This window comes from Gymnoscopelus microlampas (assembly GCF_963454915.1).
Source record: "Gymnoscopelus microlampas genome assembly, chromosome: 10".
NCBI lineage: Eukaryota > Metazoa > Chordata > Actinopteri > Myctophiformes > Myctophidae > Gymnoscopelus > Gymnoscopelus microlampas.
In genome coordinates, this window is record NC_139947.1 from 8,411,392 (window position 1) to 8,431,541 (window position 20,150).

General features: G+C 42.4%; 1 protein-coding gene across 2 annotated transcripts; it reads left to right on the plus strand.

The window, feature by feature from the left end:
- The first annotated feature begins 4,212 nt into the window (after positions 1 to 4,212).
- tp53inp2b (tumor protein p53 inducible nuclear protein 2b) lies at positions 4,213 to 19,969 on the plus strand. Of its 2 annotated transcripts, none has more exons than XM_084069648.1 (4): positions 4,213 to 4,549; positions 13,198 to 13,639; positions 16,637 to 17,270; positions 18,613 to 19,969. In XM_084069648.1, exons 2-4 carry the CDS (start codon positions 13,516 to 13,518, stop codon positions 18,881 to 18,883), a joined length of 1,029 nt encoding a protein of 342 aa, XP_083925774.1. In that variant the 5' UTR covers positions 4,213 to 4,549; positions 13,198 to 13,515; the 3' UTR covers positions 18,884 to 19,969. The 2 variants fall into 2 exon arrangements, with proteins under 2 accessions (XP_083925774.1, XP_083925773.1); XM_084069647.1 differs by having other exon boundaries at positions 4,213 to 4,545.
- The last annotated feature ends 181 nt before the right edge of the window (positions 19,970 to 20,150 follow it).

Here is a 20,150-nt window from a genome sequence, read left to right on the forward strand (position 1 = left end):
ACCAGGCAGGGAGAATTCAGCTTCACTTGAGGTAAACAAACAATCCACTTGAACCCATAGCATCCTATTCAGGGGGGGGGGCATTTGCCAAAAAGAACATAATCTACAATAGCCGATCTACAAGCTCACAACACATCGTCACATTGCGATGCGTTGTGAGCAAAATCATTTTTGGTGTAGACGGGGGGGAAAAGGCAATCCAGCAATCCATAGAACAGTGTAAAACCCTACCTTGCCTTTCAGGGAGAACAGGCAAACATTCAGCTTCACTCGAGGCAAACAATGCGAGCTGTCGTCAGGTTCCGCACAAAAAAACAAAACAAATGGAGAGTCTAGCTCCTGGAGCCTGTGTATGTGTTAAAGAGATTCACATTCTATTTTCAGGACTACTGGAGGCTATATTATTGGCCCTAGCTCATTGAGAGGTTTGTTGGCCCCCTGCCAGGAAGGAGTCCAGTGATTTCTGGCATATGAAAACAGGCAACAGCTCCCCTGACATAACTTTATCCCACATGCTGCAATATAAGCCCCCCATAAGTACACCGTCAAATCCTGAGGGTTCATTGGACTCTTGCGTGTGTGCAAATGGAACCAAATGGTACCCTTAACACTGGGGATTTTACCGTGTACTGTACTGTATGTGAGTATGCACACATGCACACTCACGTCACACACACACGAAAAGTCCCAGGTGCTATTCCCAGCCCTGGCAATGTGTCTAGCAATCAGCTGGGTGAAGCAGGAAACTGAATATCCACACACACACACGAAAGGTCCCAGGTGCTATTCCAGGCCCTGGCAATGTGTCTAGCAATCAGCTGGGTGAAAACTGAATAACCACCCTGACACACATTTGAAATATATATTTATGTCCTCATAAACAGAAGTACAAGAATGCCTTGTGCAAAGGACATAAACACTGCCAGTGCAGTCAGACAATAGGAAAACAGCCAGTTACAAAGTGCCTAAACGGCAGAACGTTGTTACATACATGGCAGTTGAGTTGACATACTTGTCAGACACAGCAGACATCAATCATGGATAAAGGAAACAACGCCTCCTCCAAATTGAGCTGCTTCCTATAATAGCTGATACTGAGCGCAGTGAGCGGTACCTTGCTAACTGTTTGTCCCTCCTTTTAGAGAGGCCGGCCATTTGAAGGCCCCCGCAACCAACGTGTGCACGTGTCCTAGGCTACCAAAGATAAAAACTAAAAGTTTACATCTGTAGCCTAGCTGTGAGATGATCTGCTCCACACTTCAGCTGATGATATTTTAGCACTTTGGTTGGAAAGGCTTCCTCTAAGCTGTAATTAAAAGTACAGCCGACCTTGTGAATGAACATTTTAACCATTTATTTATGTCCACACAAAGGAGAGTGTACAAGGACACAAATATTAAAGGTGCAGTAAGGTTACATTCACAAAATCGTGGTGTATATGTCTTCATGATACAATAAGCATGTCACTCAGCACTCTATGGTTATAAGTAACAGCGTCTCCGCCATATGTGGCGGCTGCCAATTATAGCAGAGTCAGCACAATACTTTGCCAGCCTTTTTGCCTCCTTTTTGGGCATCCCAAGTTGTTGGAACTCTCTAACAACCAGGCTGTGGGTATAATGTCCTAGGCTGCCAAACATAAAAACAAATAGTCTGCAACTATAGCCCAGCTCTGAGATGGTATGTAGAAGTGGTTGGTATTTAATGACCTTGGTCATAAAAGCTTCCTCTAGGCTAGGATCAAAGGAGCATGCTATCTCTAATACAGACACTTCTCTAGACTCTTCATCAACCACAACAACGTCTGTGATAACCCAGACATCCTTACATCTTTGACAGCTATAATACACCAGAGATTAGACATGGATGGAATGACACGAGAATGTTTGTAGAGAAGTTAACAGACTGTTCAGCCAGCCACGGCCAACAGTTTAGTACATCCTGACATAATGGCTAAGCTGTGGCTACTCATATGAGGAGATTACTTGTGTGTGCCACTGCCAACCGACGGGGAAAGCGGCCACCGAGAGGCTTTCAAAATCTCTTGGCAGCTCATTGGCCCTTGGAATGCTGCATTCACAAAAGTAGCACGCCTCATTGGCTGCTCCGTGTTGAGTGACACTTGGAAGTCCACTCAGCTGGGAAGGAGTGGGAACGATGGGATGGCACGAGGGCAGGGAAGAGGACTATTTATTTATGAAATTTAAAGCGACAGTACTGATGTTGGCTGGACTGACTGGGGGAGAGGCAGCTCATCTTGCATTATGAAAGTAATTTACTTGTATGCTCATTATAAGGCATTGTTCATTTACACTAGTACATTCATAACTTTGTATCCCTGTTAAAAAAAAAGTGAAGAATAGCGTAATTATCTTATTATTACTGCATTGTAACCTACCTACCACCAGGGGCGTCACAGGGGGTGTGTAAGTGGGACTGAGTTACTAAGGCCCAAAAAAAAATAAAAAATAAAATATATATATATATATATATATATAAGACACTAATGCTAAAAGGATAACACAAGAAAGTCCTGGGGACTTGTTTCCATTGTGGTCCTATATGTATTCAATTCATCAACATAGCAGAAAAAAAACGAATAATATGCAAACTAATGTTATGTTCTTCTGTAAAAGTTCTACCGGTCCGACAGCCTAATTAGGTTGAGGCATGAGTGCAATAATACATCATGTTTCTGTCAACAGACCTTCAACTCTCCTTGTTTTAGAGAGCCTGTAGTTGGAGCCATACTAGAACACTGACCCAGGATCAGCCTACCCTCCCCCAGCCCTCCATGCTGCACTATGGGACAGTGGAATAAATAATCTGATCTTGGATCAGAGCCCCATGTATGTTCTTGTTCCATCTGTTTTAGTTTGCAGACAGCGTTGCCAGATTCTGTGAGAGAAATAAGCAAACCAGGTCTAGGAAAACAAACCCAAAAGAAGCATCTGTAGGCCACAATGAGCACTATACTGTATATTTTCAATTCAATTCAAAGGAGCTTTATAGGCATACAACGGCTGTTTGAAAATAGGTGATCTACAAGCTCACAACGTGCTGTGTTTGTAGATCTGCTATTTTCAAAAAAATCTTGAAATTGAAAATTGTTTCCATTGTGGTCCTGTGTATTCAATTCATTAAGAACCATCAATATTTACAAGCAACTTTACAGAAAAAGAAGCCCAAAGTTGCTTATAATCAGTGGTGTAAAGTAACTAAGTACAAGCCTCTGGAGGTCCCTGGCACAAAACATTTTCAGATGGGGGTCCGCGGCCAAATACATATAATTTTGGGGGTCCTTGGCACGAAACATTTTGAGAACCACTGCATTACACAGAGATGTGCTGTGGACAGTTCTTTCTGTGAGGCTCTGCAGTTGTAGAAGTGAAATATAAACTGCACACTCTTTTTGGAATATCTAAATACAGGGCAGGCCTGCCAAGTTAAGACTACGGTATACTCACCCTTTCCTACTGTAGCCTACATTTACTCAAGTACTGTACTTAAGTAACATTTTGAGGTATTTTTTACTTTACTGGAGTATTTCCAAATATCAGTACTTTTACTTCTACTCCACTACAACTCAGAAGCATATATTATACTTGTATTCCTTTACAATGATTAGAAAACTTGAGTTTCTAGTTACATTGTAGATTTGTATTATTATTACAAAACATACATACAAAACATACATTAACAAGTTGTTAAGCCCTATTTATACTTCGGCTATTTGTAAATAGCTGATCTACAAGCTCACAACGCGTCATGATGCGTTGTGAGCTTGTAGATCAGCTATTTTCAAAACATTTGTATACATTCTGCATAATGAGTACTTTTACTTTGGTACTTTAAGTACATTTTGATACCAATACCTTTGTAGTTGAATTCCAGACATTTACTTGTAACAGAGCATTTCTACATTGCAAGTATTGATACTTTTACTTAAAGTAAGAAATGTGAGTACTCCCCCCCCCCCACCAACTGCTTATAATAAGCAGACGTGGCAACGCCGTTCCATCTGTGTTGGCTGCAGGTTGCCAGCACTGCTCTCCCCAACCCCCACACCACTGTTACCAAGAGAAGGCTGGCTGGTGTAATATTCTGATTGGCCGTCGGGGGAGCCAGGTGGGCGGGGACGTGGGCGTGGTCTCGGGCGAGTATTGTGATCTCACAATCAGCTGTTTTGTACGTTCTACATTCTGATCTGAGGATCAGCTGGAAGGCAGCAATAAACAAACACACACAAGGAGGAGGAAAAAAACCTGCAGATGTTACTATCTGAAACATCCGTGTAAAAAACGTTTTTTTTTTGTTTGTTTTTTACACGAAGCTCCTTCTTCTGAGAAGAAAGCCTTTTTATTATTTTATTTTTTTATATATATATTATATCAATGGTGTTTTTTTAACTACCTCACTTTATTATTATAAAGGCGTTAATAACCTAAAGCTATGCTTTAAGAACATTGTTGTCGTTTCTACTGTGTGTTTGTTGAGAGAGAGAAGAGATCCGCGTTTACAACTTGAATTTTATTATTGCAAAAGGCAGGTAAGCTTTTTTCCTTTTCTTTTTGTCCTATATTACTTTGAATGTGTTTTAATGGTCGTTCAAGTGTCAATGCAAGTAGTGTCCAGATATAGATGTGACCCTCAGGCCAGCTGGTGCATACTGTAGGCTACATATAATACCCTCACACATAGGCCAATCTGCATATCATTACACTATAGGCCATTATTAATAGCATGCACCACACAACAACATAGCCTATTTCATAACGGTATTGTAGGCCTATGTATCATTGTTGTATGTGTCTCATAGTCCAGTCAGTGCATACATTTGTATTTTTCTGCATCCTATTGCCTATTAATAGGTCAGGCTAGGGGTATATTTGAAGCCATGTCTAGTAGTTTATTTAAGCTGATCGTTGGTTTTGATTGATTTGATTGATTGATTGATTGAATACTTTAATAACAGTTTGCAAAAAAAAAAAAAGCACAGAAAGTACAGTTCTAGCAAAAGGATGCTAAAAGGGATCAAACCCTGTCTCCTGTGTATTCAATTCATCGAATGTTCGTTTTCCTTCAACCTCCTAAAAAATAACGTCATCCTTGTTCTAACCGAGACCGACCCGATTGTCTTTCACCCTTAATGTTGATGCTGCTGAATGCAGTCTCGACTCGACGATCTGGAGGATGTCTGTGTATGTTGATCTACGTGGCGACGTCGCGATTGCTATTGTTTCATAACTGACAGCACGGTCACTTATTGTTATTTATTTCTGTAACACAGAGGCTATACTTAGACGATCCTTTTTATAGACATCCTTCTCTATGTTGTGTCGTCCCTGGGCTGCGTTCAAAGCTCCCAGTTTGAGCCAGACTGTCATTGCTGTGACCCTTTCAAGCTTGGAGAGAAGCTGATCGGATAATTCTATGCCCTGAATAATCTATCTCTATTCTCTACACACAAAGACTTTGTTCTTCCGTTGGGGTTATGTTTTATTTATTTATTATAAATTATTATAATTATAAACACTGCTTGTTCAGATTCAGAAGCTGGATGGAAATGTTCCCTTTCTTTTTTTGTGTGTGCCAAGTCCCAGGGATTTTTGACAAAGCCAAAGCAGACATAATAACATAATAACGGTTTTAACACAGGCAACACATTCTGTTACATAATCCGGCATGTTCTTCATGGAAAAAGTGACATTTTAATGACATTTATGGGCTGTATACGTTTGGATTTGTCCCTTGTTATTGATGGCTTTTTATTCTTTTCTTTTTTTCTTTTTTTTCTCTGGGCGACCGAGAGAGAGAGAGAGAGAGAGAGAGAGGCTGGGTTGTGACTTTCGCAGGGTCCGTGACGTCAGAGCGGCTCGTCGCGTCATAGGCGTCTTGTTTCTATTTTTTCAAGCCCCACCCCCCCAGCTCCCTTCGCCCCGCCTACTTTTAAAGGACCAGAGTCCAAAAGGAGAGGAATAATATTATACATCAGTTAATGTGTAATCGATATGTATTTGGTGGCGGCGACCCCCCATTTGGAAAAAAAGTTTTGTGCCAGGGACCCCCATTAGAAAAGCTTTGTCATAATCAAGATCTGTCATAATCTTTTCAAAAATAGCAGATCTACAAGCTCGAGAGGTATATACATCAGTTTTTATGTAATTGATATATATTTGGGTGCGGACTCCTATTTGAAAAGGTGTTTCAGGGACCCCCATGAGAGAAAATGTATCAAGATATTTTTTAACATAAAACAAACTTGCAGATCTACAAGCTTACAGCACGCCGTGAGCTTTTAGATGGTCTATTTTCAAATAAAATAAATATTATACGTTTAAACGGTTCCTCATACAGCGTGTCACTTCGTACCGGGCTATGAGCTTGTAGATCTGCTATTTTTGAAAAATCTTGAACATTTGTGCGAATCTTTGAATATGTATATTTTTAAAGCAAGCATTTTAACTCAAATCTTTGCTCCTGGAGGTCCCTGGCACAAAACATTTTCAGATGGGGGTCCGGGGCCAACTGCATATCATTTTGGGGGTCCTTGGCACGAAGAAGTTTGAGAAACACTGCATTACACAGAGTTGTGCTGTGGACAGTTCTTTCTGTGAGGCTCTGCAGTTGTAGATGTGAAATATAAACTGCACACTCCTTTTGGAATATCTAAATACAGGGCAGGCCTGCCAAGTTAAAACTACCGTATACTCACCCTTTCCTACTGTAGCCTGTGTGTTTATGCCTGCATGTATTGTGCTGTATGTCAGTGCGTGTTATCAGGTCAAATCTTATCACATTACAGAATTTTTCCCCCAGAATTTCCCCAGAAATGTTTTCAAAGGCAAAACAAATTAAACAAATCTTTTTATAATAGCATTCCAATATGTCCGTGCCAACAATTGATCCCTCTGAACATAATTGATCTCCAAAGTACAGTTTTACAAGCAGAACTAATCTATGTGGAGCTTGTTGAGTAATGTTATGTCACAGGCATTAGGCATTAGTAGTATAGTAGTAGTATAGCCTAAGTAACATGCCACTGTCAATGGGAAGCTACATTGTAGCTGAAATGTAACCAATTTTTTCTTCTTGTATTTTGCATAAGAGCTATACGTTCAGTGACTCCTATTTGTTTGGTGTCTTATATTTACAACAGGGAGATCGAGCCTAATGTGCTTTTACTGTGTGTGAACAGTAAGCAACAAGAGTTTACCTCTGGCCCTACGCCCGATGTTTACGGCTACAACTAAATGCAAAACGGCTCCGACAGAGCAACAGCAAACATTTTGTTTTGTTTACAAGTCATGATCTTATGACTCAACTGCTCGCGACTCCTGGGAATGCCTAAAAGAACAGTTCTAGGGCAGAGGATGAACTTATCACAGTTCAGAGGTGGCCTCTGCAAAACTCCCAGTAAAACTCATCATCAATCATCTATCGCCTTTTATTTAAAGTACAATATTGCACAAGCATGTGATAACGAAACCGTTAACCACTGTAAACCTAGCAAACCTAGCAATAGTTCAACAAATTGCAAAGATAGCAGTTCTACAAGCTCACATTGCGTTGCATCTGTGAGCTTGTTGTAGATTGACAGTTTTTCGACCGGCGTGACGACAAAGTACGAAATCGAATTTAAATGGTTAATAACCACTCAAGGAATGCCAACGAATGTTTGCCCCCAGAATGCTACACTAGAGATTCCAGGGCCCATATGGTTATAATGATTGTAATAATTGTCTTGAGAACAGGAAGCTTTTCCCTATATTGGCTCCGTTCCATCTACTCTCCCTTCCTAATTTACATCTGTCAGTATTCATTTGTTTTTCATGGGATGTGTTCTTCTAACCAAAACAAACATACACAAACCACTCATTATGTAATAAATGTGGGAGGGCCGGGGCATGTGAGTGTGGCAGGTGGCGGGAGTCAGGCTTGTAGTGGCTATCAGTCGTTCAGTCCCCCCCTTGCGTTGCTGGCGTCACCATCACCATGTCAAATAAGCAGGAAGTGTCACCTTTCAGAAATGCATCACATGCATATCTCCTATGCTCTCTCGCTCCCCTCTATACATAAATCCCTCATGCATTTTCTTTCCCTCTTAATTATCACGTGATTGATAGTATATGCCCTGTATGCTATTTGAACACTAGTCTTGAGGTCAGACGGGGACATGTGCAATATTTGCATACAGATACAAATATAGCCGCAAGGCGGCGAGTTGGGGGTACCAGCCAACACAGACTCTTGGAGAAGTTGAGAGCTGCTAAGGGTCTAGAAGACCTTTTAAACGTTTTGGACAACTCTGTTTGTAAAATTGTAAAAGATAACTTACAATTTTTATCACGATTGGACGCTTAGTTAAAGTTTAAGGTAGATGAAACCGTAAGACAATTTTTACGTTTGTTTTCCTTTACAGGTTAAAAACTGCACAAAGGTAAACGTGGCAGACTGACCATATTGTACACTGTGATGTAAGCAATGCAGCTGCTGCTAAGAAAGTAAATGGGTGCGTTTGATATATGTGTGTCATTGTGCATCGACAATGTTGTTTACTACTTTAAATGCTTGCGCGCCGACACACCCATGGTGATTCACACCTAAATCTAACACACCCATGATTAATTTGTATTAACTGCCACTGCCTTGCTTACATCACAGTGTACTGTGTAAGGTCGTGTTCTGTAGTTTTTAACCTGTACAGGAAAACAAACAAAAAAATCGGCATATGTGTTCCAGGCCACATACTTTTTGAGCAATATGGACACCCCACTTTTGGTCATTTTCAAAAAACATTTGGAGACATGTTTCTACAGCTTGATTAAAAATAACCAGCAAGTTTGCTGGAATTTACACCAGGCCCATGCATGTGTTTGGAACTGATGGAACTAAATAATTCAATAGTCTAACAGTGTTATGAAACATAATCTGTAATCATCATTCAGGTTCTGATGTGGACGTACCCTGCAGGTTCTGTGACGAGCGGTTGTTGACTTTATTCTATTTATGTACTGAGCCACACCTTTTTGAAGTTCATTTGTCATTCCACTTTATCAGTTTTGATAAGGTCCAACAATGATGATGACAGAATGATTTTTTGGGGGAGTTTTGGGCGTGAGAAATCGTGTGAAATCTTGTCATATTGACGTTAGTCATTTTTTGTAGAGAGAGGAGAGCTGGATGACTGTAGCAAGTGTAAAGCTGACTCATGTCATAGACGTTATGTCATGTCTATGAAATACAGCACCCACATCAGGCCAATTGGGGTCATATTTGTTTGTTGTGCAAGTAGTGCACACAACTAGGGGCTTGAACCCCTAAATGTTGCACATGGCCTCATGTGACCTAGACTAGAGGTATATTAACAACATTAATGGTAATCTGCTATAATGTTCACCTGTTGTCTCCGAATGTTCACCTATTATGACATGTCCAGAATAAGGACGCTGCTAGGCTTAATGATTAACCCTAGTGTCCTTATTCTGGACATGTCATAATAGGTGAACATTCCGAGAGTATATACCGTAGACCCCTAGGCCTGGGGGTCAACAAAGTAGACCGGGTTTAAGTGGTTAACGTTGGTGTCCCTATTCTGGGAATGCTGTTTTAGAAAATATTCAGCATTCAAATCATCATAAGATTATAGGGCTCAGCAAAGACCTGACTCCTAAGAATGTGATGTAACCGTGAAATAGTTGGAATCTCCCTTGTTGTCTACAATCCCTCTACTCTCAATTACAAATGTAAAACTTCTCTCAGTATCAATACATTTGTCATGGTATGTACTACTACTCCCAACCCAAAAGAAATATCTGGGGAGAATTATACAAACCACTTATTTCTAAAGATATCGTTTTGTCTTTTTTATTGGATAGTATTAGTGCGGGGAGAGAGACACAGGGAATGCCGCTCAGCAAAGGCCGTCGGGCTTGGGACTCGAACCCGCGACACGCTGTCAGGTTACATTGAGCCTAAGCAGGGCCGGACTGGGACCAAAATTCAGCCCTGGCATTTTGGTCCGGACCGCCCCCCCCCCCCCCCCCCCCCCCCCCCCATTTTGTCAACGGGGGGGGGCGTTTCACTGAGCCAGCCCAGCCCTGCACATGAACTCTGCGGCCGCACTGAGGCGCCTGCTGGAAAGCATCCCAGCCCAAACATTAACGTAACTAATAATTGGGCCGCGCGACTCGGATATGACCGTAATAACCCTAAAACATTTTTAAAAATATATTTTTCAAAAAAAAAAAAAAAAAAAAAAAAACTTTTTTTTTTTTTTTTTTTTTTTGGGCCCAGTGGCCCACTGGCCCAGCGGCCCACCGGGCATTTGCCCGGTACGCCAAATGGCCAGTCCGCCGCTGAGCCTAAGTGCCCGGAACGCTAGGCCGGCGGTCCGGGCCATACAACCCACTTTTTATGTAAGAAATGGTTGGCTCAGTTAGTCCCCTTGTGCTCGTCGTGGTGTCAGTGTCAGCAGGTCAAATAAGCAGGAGGTTTCACCTTTCAAACATACATCCATCCATCCATGCATGCATATCTATCTCCTTTGCTCTCGCTCCCTCTACACATACATCCCTGATGAATTTGAATTCCCTCTTAATTCTCTACTTTTCTTTTGGCTAGCCACCTCAGTCAGTCAGTCTGTCAGTCAGTCAGTCCCATTTCTGCAGTGTCTCCTTCTCCCTTTCTCTTTGCAGAGTATTTACCCACTTAAACCCTCTAGTCTTAGTAAAACAGTACGGAGTTACAACTGTACTTGGACCGTTTTTTTCTTCAGTCTACAGTGTACAATGTTTGGTGTACACTAGTCTACACCAAATGTTGTAGCCAAAAATAGCCATAGATCGGCTATTTTTGCCATGTTACCCCCAGAATAGGGATCACTGTTTTCTTCCTTGTTTCTATCTGTCTTTTGCAGAGCGGAAAGTAACGATTATTTTTTTAGTGGTTATTCTTTGATTACTTTTTCGATTAAACAGATAATCATGATTTTTGTATCGATGTTTTTTTAAACTATGATTAATTTATTTTTTATAATCAACTGAATTGATTAGTCTCATTAACCACTTGAGCCCAAAGCACAGAAAAAATGCAAATCTACAAGCTCACAACATGTGTTACAAGCAGGTAGCCTAATGATCCCGACTGACGGTACACCAGAATCGAGACGGTGTTATAGTGCCCATATTCATTCAGTAGCATCCAGCTGCTTCAGCCTTTCTCAGTGGAAAAAAACAGGTTTTGAGGAGGACTTTGATACCTTCTCCTCCATATCCAGTATCTCCTCCTGACTCCCTCTTTCCTCGATGACACACACACAAGTGCAAGTCCAGACAAGTGCACTGGCACTCGTAGAGAGGATGCTATTTTCAAACAAAACATCGTTTAAGGTTAACACCCAAAGTGTTTTGTCTCCAAAAGTGTCCGTCTTAAAAATGCACAGGACGGTTGAAGTCAGACTTCGTGCAGACGGCATACAGTCCGTGTCGTAATAACACGTGACTAAGCTAAAACATCTGTAAGCTACGCTACTTAATTGCTGTCAGACCGAGGTCAGCCATTCTCTTGTGGTAGCCTCGTTCACCTCTGTCCTTGTGTCTGTCGTTGCATTTTATAGCATTGTGTGCTCTCTTCCATGTATTTGTTTGAGCTAGGCTTTGTCTTTGTGTCTTCTCTCTCCCATGTCTCTCATCTGTTCCCTCATCTGTCCATCCATCTGTCCTGAAACCCCCCCTCTCATTGGCTCAGCAAATCTAGAGGGAGGGAGGGGGTGGGGAGAAGGGGGGCTTGCATTGTTCACAAAACTCTTTGTTGGGTGACAGTAGTCTTACAGCTCCTTCAACCTAATATTATATTGTGTCTTTCGGGTGGAAACCTGTTACTTTTCAGGATTCGAATGAAAAAATTGCAAAAGTAGCAGATCTGCAAGCTCGAAACGCGTCGCTTCGCGCCGCGTTTCGAGCTTGCAGATCTGCTACTTTTGATGCTTTTGTGTGACGCTGTAGTATGATCCCGTAGGGGCGTTAATTTACGAAAGAACACTGAGTTTCTGTCCCTGACAGCGACGATTTGTTACCACTGAGCTGCAACATTCTTTTTCCAAAGCAATTTGCTTAACTTTGTTAACTTCATGTACAGCCTATATTTAAGTGTGGGTTTCTCTGGCTACGAATCTAGTTTGAGTTCTTTGCTGTGAGATATTTGATCTGATCAAACGTTTGCTCTATGCACTGCACAGTGCCAGTGACTGAGGCACAGTGTAACGTGTAATGACTTCACAATACCGAGTTGCATATTACGCTCCCAGCTAATCCAATATGCAGGTTGTCTAACAGTGTTAACATAAAAGCCAAAGAAAATGAAAAACGAGAGCCAAAGAAAATGAAAGTCAAACATTGGAAGAAAGAAAAAGCTCCGTCTGATTGCAGCTAATTTCGGCAAATTCAAACATGAGGTCAAGTTACTGACGTTTGAAGCTCAGCCACATAAGCAACATGCCCATTTGTTGTTTAGAATGTTTAGTGAACGTAATGCCTAGACTATGCAACATTAAATGAATCTTATCACACCAACGGAATACCTTGTGTTTAGTTTAATTCAGTGGTTCTCAACCTTTTCAGGCCACAACCCCCAAAATACTCGAATTTGAACTGGGGACCCCCCACCCTGACAAGCATTTGGAATTGTAGGAGTTGAGACATTACCTTTAGTTTGACTCGGTTCCACAAATAAATATTGTAAAAATAGCCGATCTACAAGCTCACAACGCGAGGCGTTGTGAGCTTGTAGATCAGCTATTTTAATTTCTTTTGCCTCTTTCTTATATTATTTGACAATTTGGCCAATGTTTGACCAGTTTTTATAGTATAGTTTGTTGATTACTTTTGATGCAGTAATGGTCTTTTGTTTTTTCATTTCATTTCCTTTTACTTATTTTTTCAAGGTATTAAAAAGGTTAAATTAAACAATTAAATTGTCACTTTACTGTCATCACAAAATCATGTGGGGACCCCCCCTGGGGGAGCCGACCCACAGGTTGAGTTTAATTCACCCGTTTGATGTGATGCAAGGAATCAACTCACATGCAGGTTGTATAGCAGCGCAGAGAAAGCGTCTGACAATGGATCACCTGACTCTCTCCTCTCCTATATACTGACCACACTCCAATTTCTCCCCCCCTTGTCTCTCTCTCTCCAGGCCTTTTTGCTCACAAACCAAGTGAAACCTTACATTTGCACTAGACGAAGCTCGTCCAGTCCTGTGTGTCTGTCTGCAGCATCCCAAACAACCAACGAGGACCAGCAAAAAAAAAGAAAAAGCACTCAAAAGAATAAAGCGAATAAACAGCAACAAATAAAAACATAACAAAGGCAGCTACAAGCTTTTCTTTTGTGTGCAACCGCCGACAAAAGACGACACACGGCACCGGGCGCGGCGTCATCAAACAACACCTGACACCCTTGATCCTATACCGACGACGAGAAGCAAAAGCGGAGGAGAGAAAAAAAAGCAGTCATGTTTCAGCGTCTAAGCAGCATGTTCTTCGGGGAGGTGGAGGAGGTGGCGGCTGAACTGAAGGGACCCAACCCCTGTGTGACGGAGGCCGACGAGGAGGGATGGATGCTGGTCAACCTGCCTGGTGAGTCCCCCCCCCCCCCTCAAAAAATGGTTGGAGATGAGTTGGTAGTACTGTCTGAGAGCCTTGTTAGAGTGAACAGCCTGGTTATCATCTGACAAACTGTGCACATTAGACCTATCGATAGGCTCTATGCACAGCAGCCATATTATCACTTCCTAAACAGGTGTTACCAATGATACTAATGAAGGCTCTGTTCCATTTAGTCTAGCACAGTGGTTTCCACGACCCCCATAACTCTGAGAGTGTACAAATGGAACCAAATGGACCACACCTGTAAGGGGCCATTTGGAAGCCCATGAGGGTCCCTGGACCCCAACTGTAGATATGCACAATATCAGCGCCCTGACTCTGTTTGACCAGAATGGAACAGAGCCTTCATTAGTATCATTGGTAACACCTGTGAATGTCTTCATAATATGGCTGCTGTGAATAGAGCCTATTATCTTCTTAGTCATTATCGCATTAGGCAACCTTTTCTATAAATCGAATGATCTTACAGCTCATATACTGTATATCGTTGTTGTCGGGCAGGAAACCGATTATAATTTTCGTATGTTAACGCCCTACTTGATCATACTACAGCATCACACAAAAGCATCAAAAGTAGCAGATTCTACTAGCTCGAAACGTGACGCGTTTTGAGATCTGCTGCTTTTGCTACTTTTGAATTTCAATGCTGAAAAGTAACAAGTTTTGGACATATGAGGTTTCCACCCGACAGAGATGTTATACTGTATATCAGCAAATCAACACAAACCTTTTCATATATAAGCTCACATGTCACATTTTTGATATTTTAGCAAATCTGTAATTTTATCCAAAAATATATATAATTGATTAAATCGATTAGTTCGATGCACCCCTAACTGACAGCCATGTTAGAATAAAAATAAAAAATACCCCATTGCTTGCCCTCTAGGCTGCTGAGAAGGTGCATTCTAATGGTACCTTCTTGCATGACCATGACTTTATGTTGGCTAACATACTGATGATGGCTAGCATGATAGAATGTATGTGATTGGTTGATGGAGAGAGGATGGAACATTGTGTTTTAACCACTTAAAACAACTGTTATACTTAGTGGACCAGCTAGGGTCCCCCAGGGGCCCTTTTTTCCATCTACACCAAATCTCGTTACCGAAAATAGCTGACCTACAAGCTTGTAGGTCAGCTATTTAACACTGAATGTCCGGCCCCAGAATAGGGATGTGAGGGTTGGTGTGGTTATAAGAGTGTGTGGGGGGTAATGGTACAGTTAAGGTGCTAAAGCTTATGGCCTCCAAACCATGGCTGTTGCCATATAAATGATGGCAACAACCGTGAGTCAGTCTCCCTATATAAACAACATACATCTGCTTCCACTTTGTTCATGATCTATCTCACAGTCATGACAAAGACAGTGACAATGTGTTTTGGTTCCCATGCGAAACATTTACTTTTGTAATAATAGTTAGGTTTTGTTTTATTTTTTATATTATAATATGTTTTGTATAGCAAAAAAAAAACATATTTTACATAATGATAAAAACACATCTCAGCAGAGTCAAGACAAACAGTGTGTGACTAACAGAGTTATGGCTAGATGGGACATGATTCTTACCAAAACTGACATCATTCTCTCTCTCTCTCTCTCTCTCTCTCTCAATTTCTCTCTCTCTCTCTCTCTTAGAATCTTTGCGCAATTTGTTCAGACTAAGAAAATATGACCCAGAAATAAAAACATTACAAAATATAAGCAGACAATAATAGGACGGAGAGAGCAGGGCGTGCAATGCCACCCTTATTATGTGAGGGAAGCCCATAAAGTATGATAGTGTGTGAGCACACAATAAGGGATTGTTGACCTTTCATTTACCAACACCACAGTAGGTTGCACTGTATCAGGTAGATATTTGGTTATGCTGCGTGATAAGTGGCAATACAAACGTTGATAAAAAAGTGTGTGGCAAGGGCAGTTACCTGAAGAGGTCAAGTTAATGTTGCACTAAATGGAGTGCCGAAGTCCTGAATGTCACTGCCGCTACCCCTGGGTCACAAAGGTATTTTTTCAATCCCCTTAGAGGAATATTAGATCACGTCATTTAAGAACTGTGTTCCAAAAATAAACAAATCAGTCACAGTTACATCTTATAATGTCTGTGTTTGTAGACAAAACATATTATTGTCTTACTCTTTGGATAAATTAGTACTTTTCCACCGCCAGTTGATGTTTCATAACATAATGAGTAAAATCTTCGAGGGATTTGTTTATTTTTGGAACACAGTTCTTACATTACGCGATCTAAGATGGGATTTCCAATACATAAAAATAACTATGTGAGCCAGGGGGATAGCGCCCTCTAGCGGCAGCCATGCCAGACTTCATTGCTCTGTGTGAAGTCTGATTCATACGAACGTGTATAGTTGCGTGGCGGTGACGTGTATCGAAAATAGCTGATCTACAGGCTCACAATGCTTATCGCAGCATGATGGCATTGTGTAGATCGGCTATTTTTGGTGTGTGACATGGCGTGGCAACCAAGTCCAGATCAGGCATTGAACAGCTTGCCCGTGATGTCAGAGTAGCCGTGAGAAATGTCCGCCAGCTTTGACAAAAGTCGGGTCCCATTTAGCCATGACGACCTGACTGTGACAGCCAAAAGAGCTCTGAGGTTCAAACAAAAAAAACTAATGATATGATTCTTACTTTTATGTTTTGTGTTGTGTCCTTACCCCCCCTCCTCCCCCCGCCCTGCCCTCCCCCCTTCCAATTCTTTTTTGTTTTATTTACACACCCACCCTCACATTCCCTATGCCGGTATGTGTGCGCGTGCGTATGTGTGCCCCTGTTCTGACCCTCTAAAAACCCGCATGGCTTTTATTGAAAAAAAAAACCTCTGCATCATCCTCCTCCTCCTCCTCGCCATCATATACCATCATATCCGTCCTTTACACTGGGCCGCCCGTATATACCCCGCCCTGTTACCTGACCCTATAACCGCCATGCCGCTTCCTCAGAGGACACTGACTGCACGATGATGCAGGCTGACAGTGACACGCAGGCTCCTCCCATCATCCCCGCGCCACCATCGCCCCCAGACCAATCAAACGACAACAATCAGTGCACACTTACGACTAGGACTGAGTGCGCCGCCGCCCCCCCCCTCACCCCCTCCCACCCGCCCCCACATAAGCGCCGCAGGACCAATAAAGGTCGGGGGGCGGCGGGGGCGGCGGCGGCGACGCGGCTCGTGCTGATGTCGTCGCACCCCTCGGCCTGTCAGGGCGCCGCCGGCCCTTCGGCGACCATTCCCCGGCGGGCCGCCGCCAGGCTCTCCTTGTCCACCCCGTCCGTGTCCCCCCCCGGGTTCGGGAGAGAGTGTGGGGGCAGCAGTGGCGGCAGTAGGGCGGGCTCGGGCTCAGAGAGAGGCTGCATGGATGAGAGCTGGTTTGTCACCCCTCCCCCCTGTTTCACTGCAGAAGGCGCCACGGCGGAGGCCAGCCCCATGGAGGACCTCCTCATCGAGCACCCCAGCATGTCCGTCTATGTGTCCCCCGTCCCCGGCAACCTGTCCTCCATGGTCTCCGGAGGGAGCCACCTGTCCATGGTGGGGGAGGAGAGCATTGTCGTCAGCATGTCCGGGAGCATGAGGTGAGATGGTAGCAGCTCAAATGTTTTACTTGTAGTAGAAATACTCTGTTAGGGCACGGTCACAGCGCACTTTTATTTGCCCTATGGGGCGGAATCTGCCAATGCTTTTTCACTGAAAATCGCGTGGTTTGATGGTCTTGCGCAACTTTCCGCGCGTCGCGCACACCTTGCGTTTATTTGAGGCAGATAAATGCACTAGACAGATGCTGCTTTGCCCCCCTCTGTCCAATCGCGCGAGTCGAAGGTGGCTGCAGGGAGGGTCCTGAAAGTGAGTGACAGGTGCGTCACTGGTCACAGAATGCGCTGCAAGGTACTCCGTTTTTTAGAATGCGCTGACTGCAAAAAAACAATCGGCCGTGCACAACATGAGTTTATCAGCGGCCAACCATATTTTGGTGTGACCGTGTGCCCTTACAAGTAAAAATCCGCAATTCAAAATGTATTTGAGTAAAAGTACAAAAGTATTGGCATCAAAATATACTTAAAGTACCAAAAGTAAAAGTACTCGTTACGCAAGTTTTCAAATGTATACAATTTATTAAAAATCCTTTGAAAATAGCCGATCTACAAGTGAGCTTGTAGATCGGCTATTTTCAAATGGCCAAAATGTATATAGGGTTGAAGTGGGTAATGCATGTTTTGTAATAATAATCAAAATCTACAGAGTAACTAGTACATTTTTCAAATAATTGTGGTGGAGTAAAAGTACAATATTTTCCTCTTAGATGTAGTGAAGTAGAAGTAAACGTACTGGAAATGTAAAATACTCCAGTAAAGTAGAAATTCCTCAAATTTGTACTTAAAGGTAGGGTAAGTGATTTTCATTGGTTAAAATAAATGTTAAATAGCTCTATATTCTGATAGTACTCATTGCTATAGTGTTTGTTCAGTAAAAGGAATCTCCTTGTATCTCCAGCTCTTTATAAAACAGAAAATGCATTTTCGTTTCAGTTTCATTTCCAATTTTATCCAATCAGGATAGAGAACTCAATCAGGATATAGATTAAACAAGTGAAATTGGAAGTGATGACACTAAGAAATTAGCTGACAAAATTGGAACTGGAACACTATAAAAATGAAGCTTAAAAATGGGTACTTTCTCCTGATTGGCTGAGATTTTGACACCTACCGAAAAATGTATTTTGTGTTTATTAAAGAGCTGGAGAGACGCGGAGACTCCTGTTACTGAACAAACACTCTATAGCAATGATTACTGTCAGAATATAGTGCTTTAACCTTTTAACAACATACTTTTTGTTTTAACCCAAAAATATCACTTACCCTACCTTTAAGTACAGTACTTGAGTAAATGTACTTACTTGTCTTTCTCTCAACCTTGCAGCAGGGTGATGGAACCCGCCGCCGTTCCGGCCGCCGCCCGGGGCACCATGCCCACCAGGGTGACCCGCGGAGCCGCCGCCCAGGCCGGGTCCCTGGCCAAGGTCACCCAGGTGGCTCGGGTCCAGCGCGGCAAGGCCCGCGTGGAGAGGCGCCACCTGGGCCGCAACCGCATCCAGCGGCAGAACCGCACCCGGGAGCAGGTGCCGCGCCGCTCCGCCCACGTCCGGGGCACCTTCCTGCACCAGCCCAGCCAGCGCAACGTCTGCCACTAAAAAACGCTTCCTGACCTCCAGGGGGCGATGTTTACTCTGTGAGGGCATTTTTGTGGTACACAGTCATACACAATACACACATGTTTGATGCATATTCATCCACCGAAAAAAAAGAGAAAGATGAATTCTACACCTTTGCAAAATGCTAAACATGCAGTTATACTGCTAGCTTGTATCTATTAGTATATCAAAGTTAAACTAATTCCACCTGCTATATTTTCTTGCACAAGTCTACCCCCCCACGCCATTGTAAACCAAGCCCTCTAAAAAAAAGTCAATGATCTTCTATTTATATCTCATATTCGTATTGTGTTGATTGGCAAAATATCACAGTATCCATTTTAAATACGCCCCAATATCTTGATGAAACTTGTACTTATTAATAATAATAATTATAATAATAATGATAATAATGTGTGCAAAACAACACAAGTTTAGTCCATGTTTTTACCTATTCACTTCGCCGCTTTCTTTCACTGTCCGTTAAGGCATGTTTTTATTGACTTAAAATAATAATAATGAAACAAAACTACAGTGTGCTCTCCGTGTCCAACAGAACAGGCTTCTCTGGGTGGGATAATGCGACAGAAAGGTGACTTTTTAGGCTCAGAACTTATCACGACAAAACATCCCATCATTATCCTTGAAGCTTTAAGTTACAGGACGATCCAAAAATGTCATTTTGTTTTTGTTCAGGAAAGTTGGAGGGGTATACCGAGTGTGAGGAGACAATCACAAGACCGTGGCTATTTACTTTAGTGTTTTAGCAGACACCCAAAAAGCAGGAGTAGCAGTGAAAACAAGGGGCAGTCTGTTTCATCAGTGGAAGCACAAGGTCTGAGCTTCTCTTCTCTCACTTTCTGAGGGATTAAAAGTAGGTAGAGGATGGCGAGAGGCTGAACAAAACAGACTAAAGAGTAAAAGATTAAAGATTACGAATAACAAGGAAGGAAGTTGGTGCATATAGAAGAAGAAGAGGGCAGATGGCAAAGTGTAGTGTAGCCCTCTGAGCAAGCCTGTTAGCTTTAATTTAACTCATTTGAATCTACAAACAAAGCCACACGCATACACCCCCACACATGATTTTTTTTTTTTTAAACAGGAAAAACAACATTTGCATTTAGTGCAGCTGTGTTGTTTAGTAATCTACCATGTTTTTAATCTGCTGTAGTTTTTTGACCTGAACTGGAAAACGAACAAAATCAGCCGGGGGTGTCATGCCCCTTAAAGCTTTTGGATAGCAACTGATGTTTGCTAAAAAGAGTGC

Bases quoted from the DNA above. Each gene is read 5' to 3' on its own strand.
- tp53inp2b (XM_084069648.1), top strand. From the start codon at position 13,516: ATGTTTCAGCGTCTAAGCAGCATGTTCTTCGGGGAGGTGGAGGAGGTG. The intron at 13,640-16,636 runs GTGAGTCCCCCC...CCGCTTCCTCAG, and splicing joins GATGCTGGTCAACCTGCCTG to AGGACACTGACTGCACGATG. The intron at 17,271-18,612 runs GTGAGATGGTAG...TCAACCTTGCAG, and splicing joins AGCATGTCCGGGAGCATGAG to CAGGGTGATGGAACCCGCCG.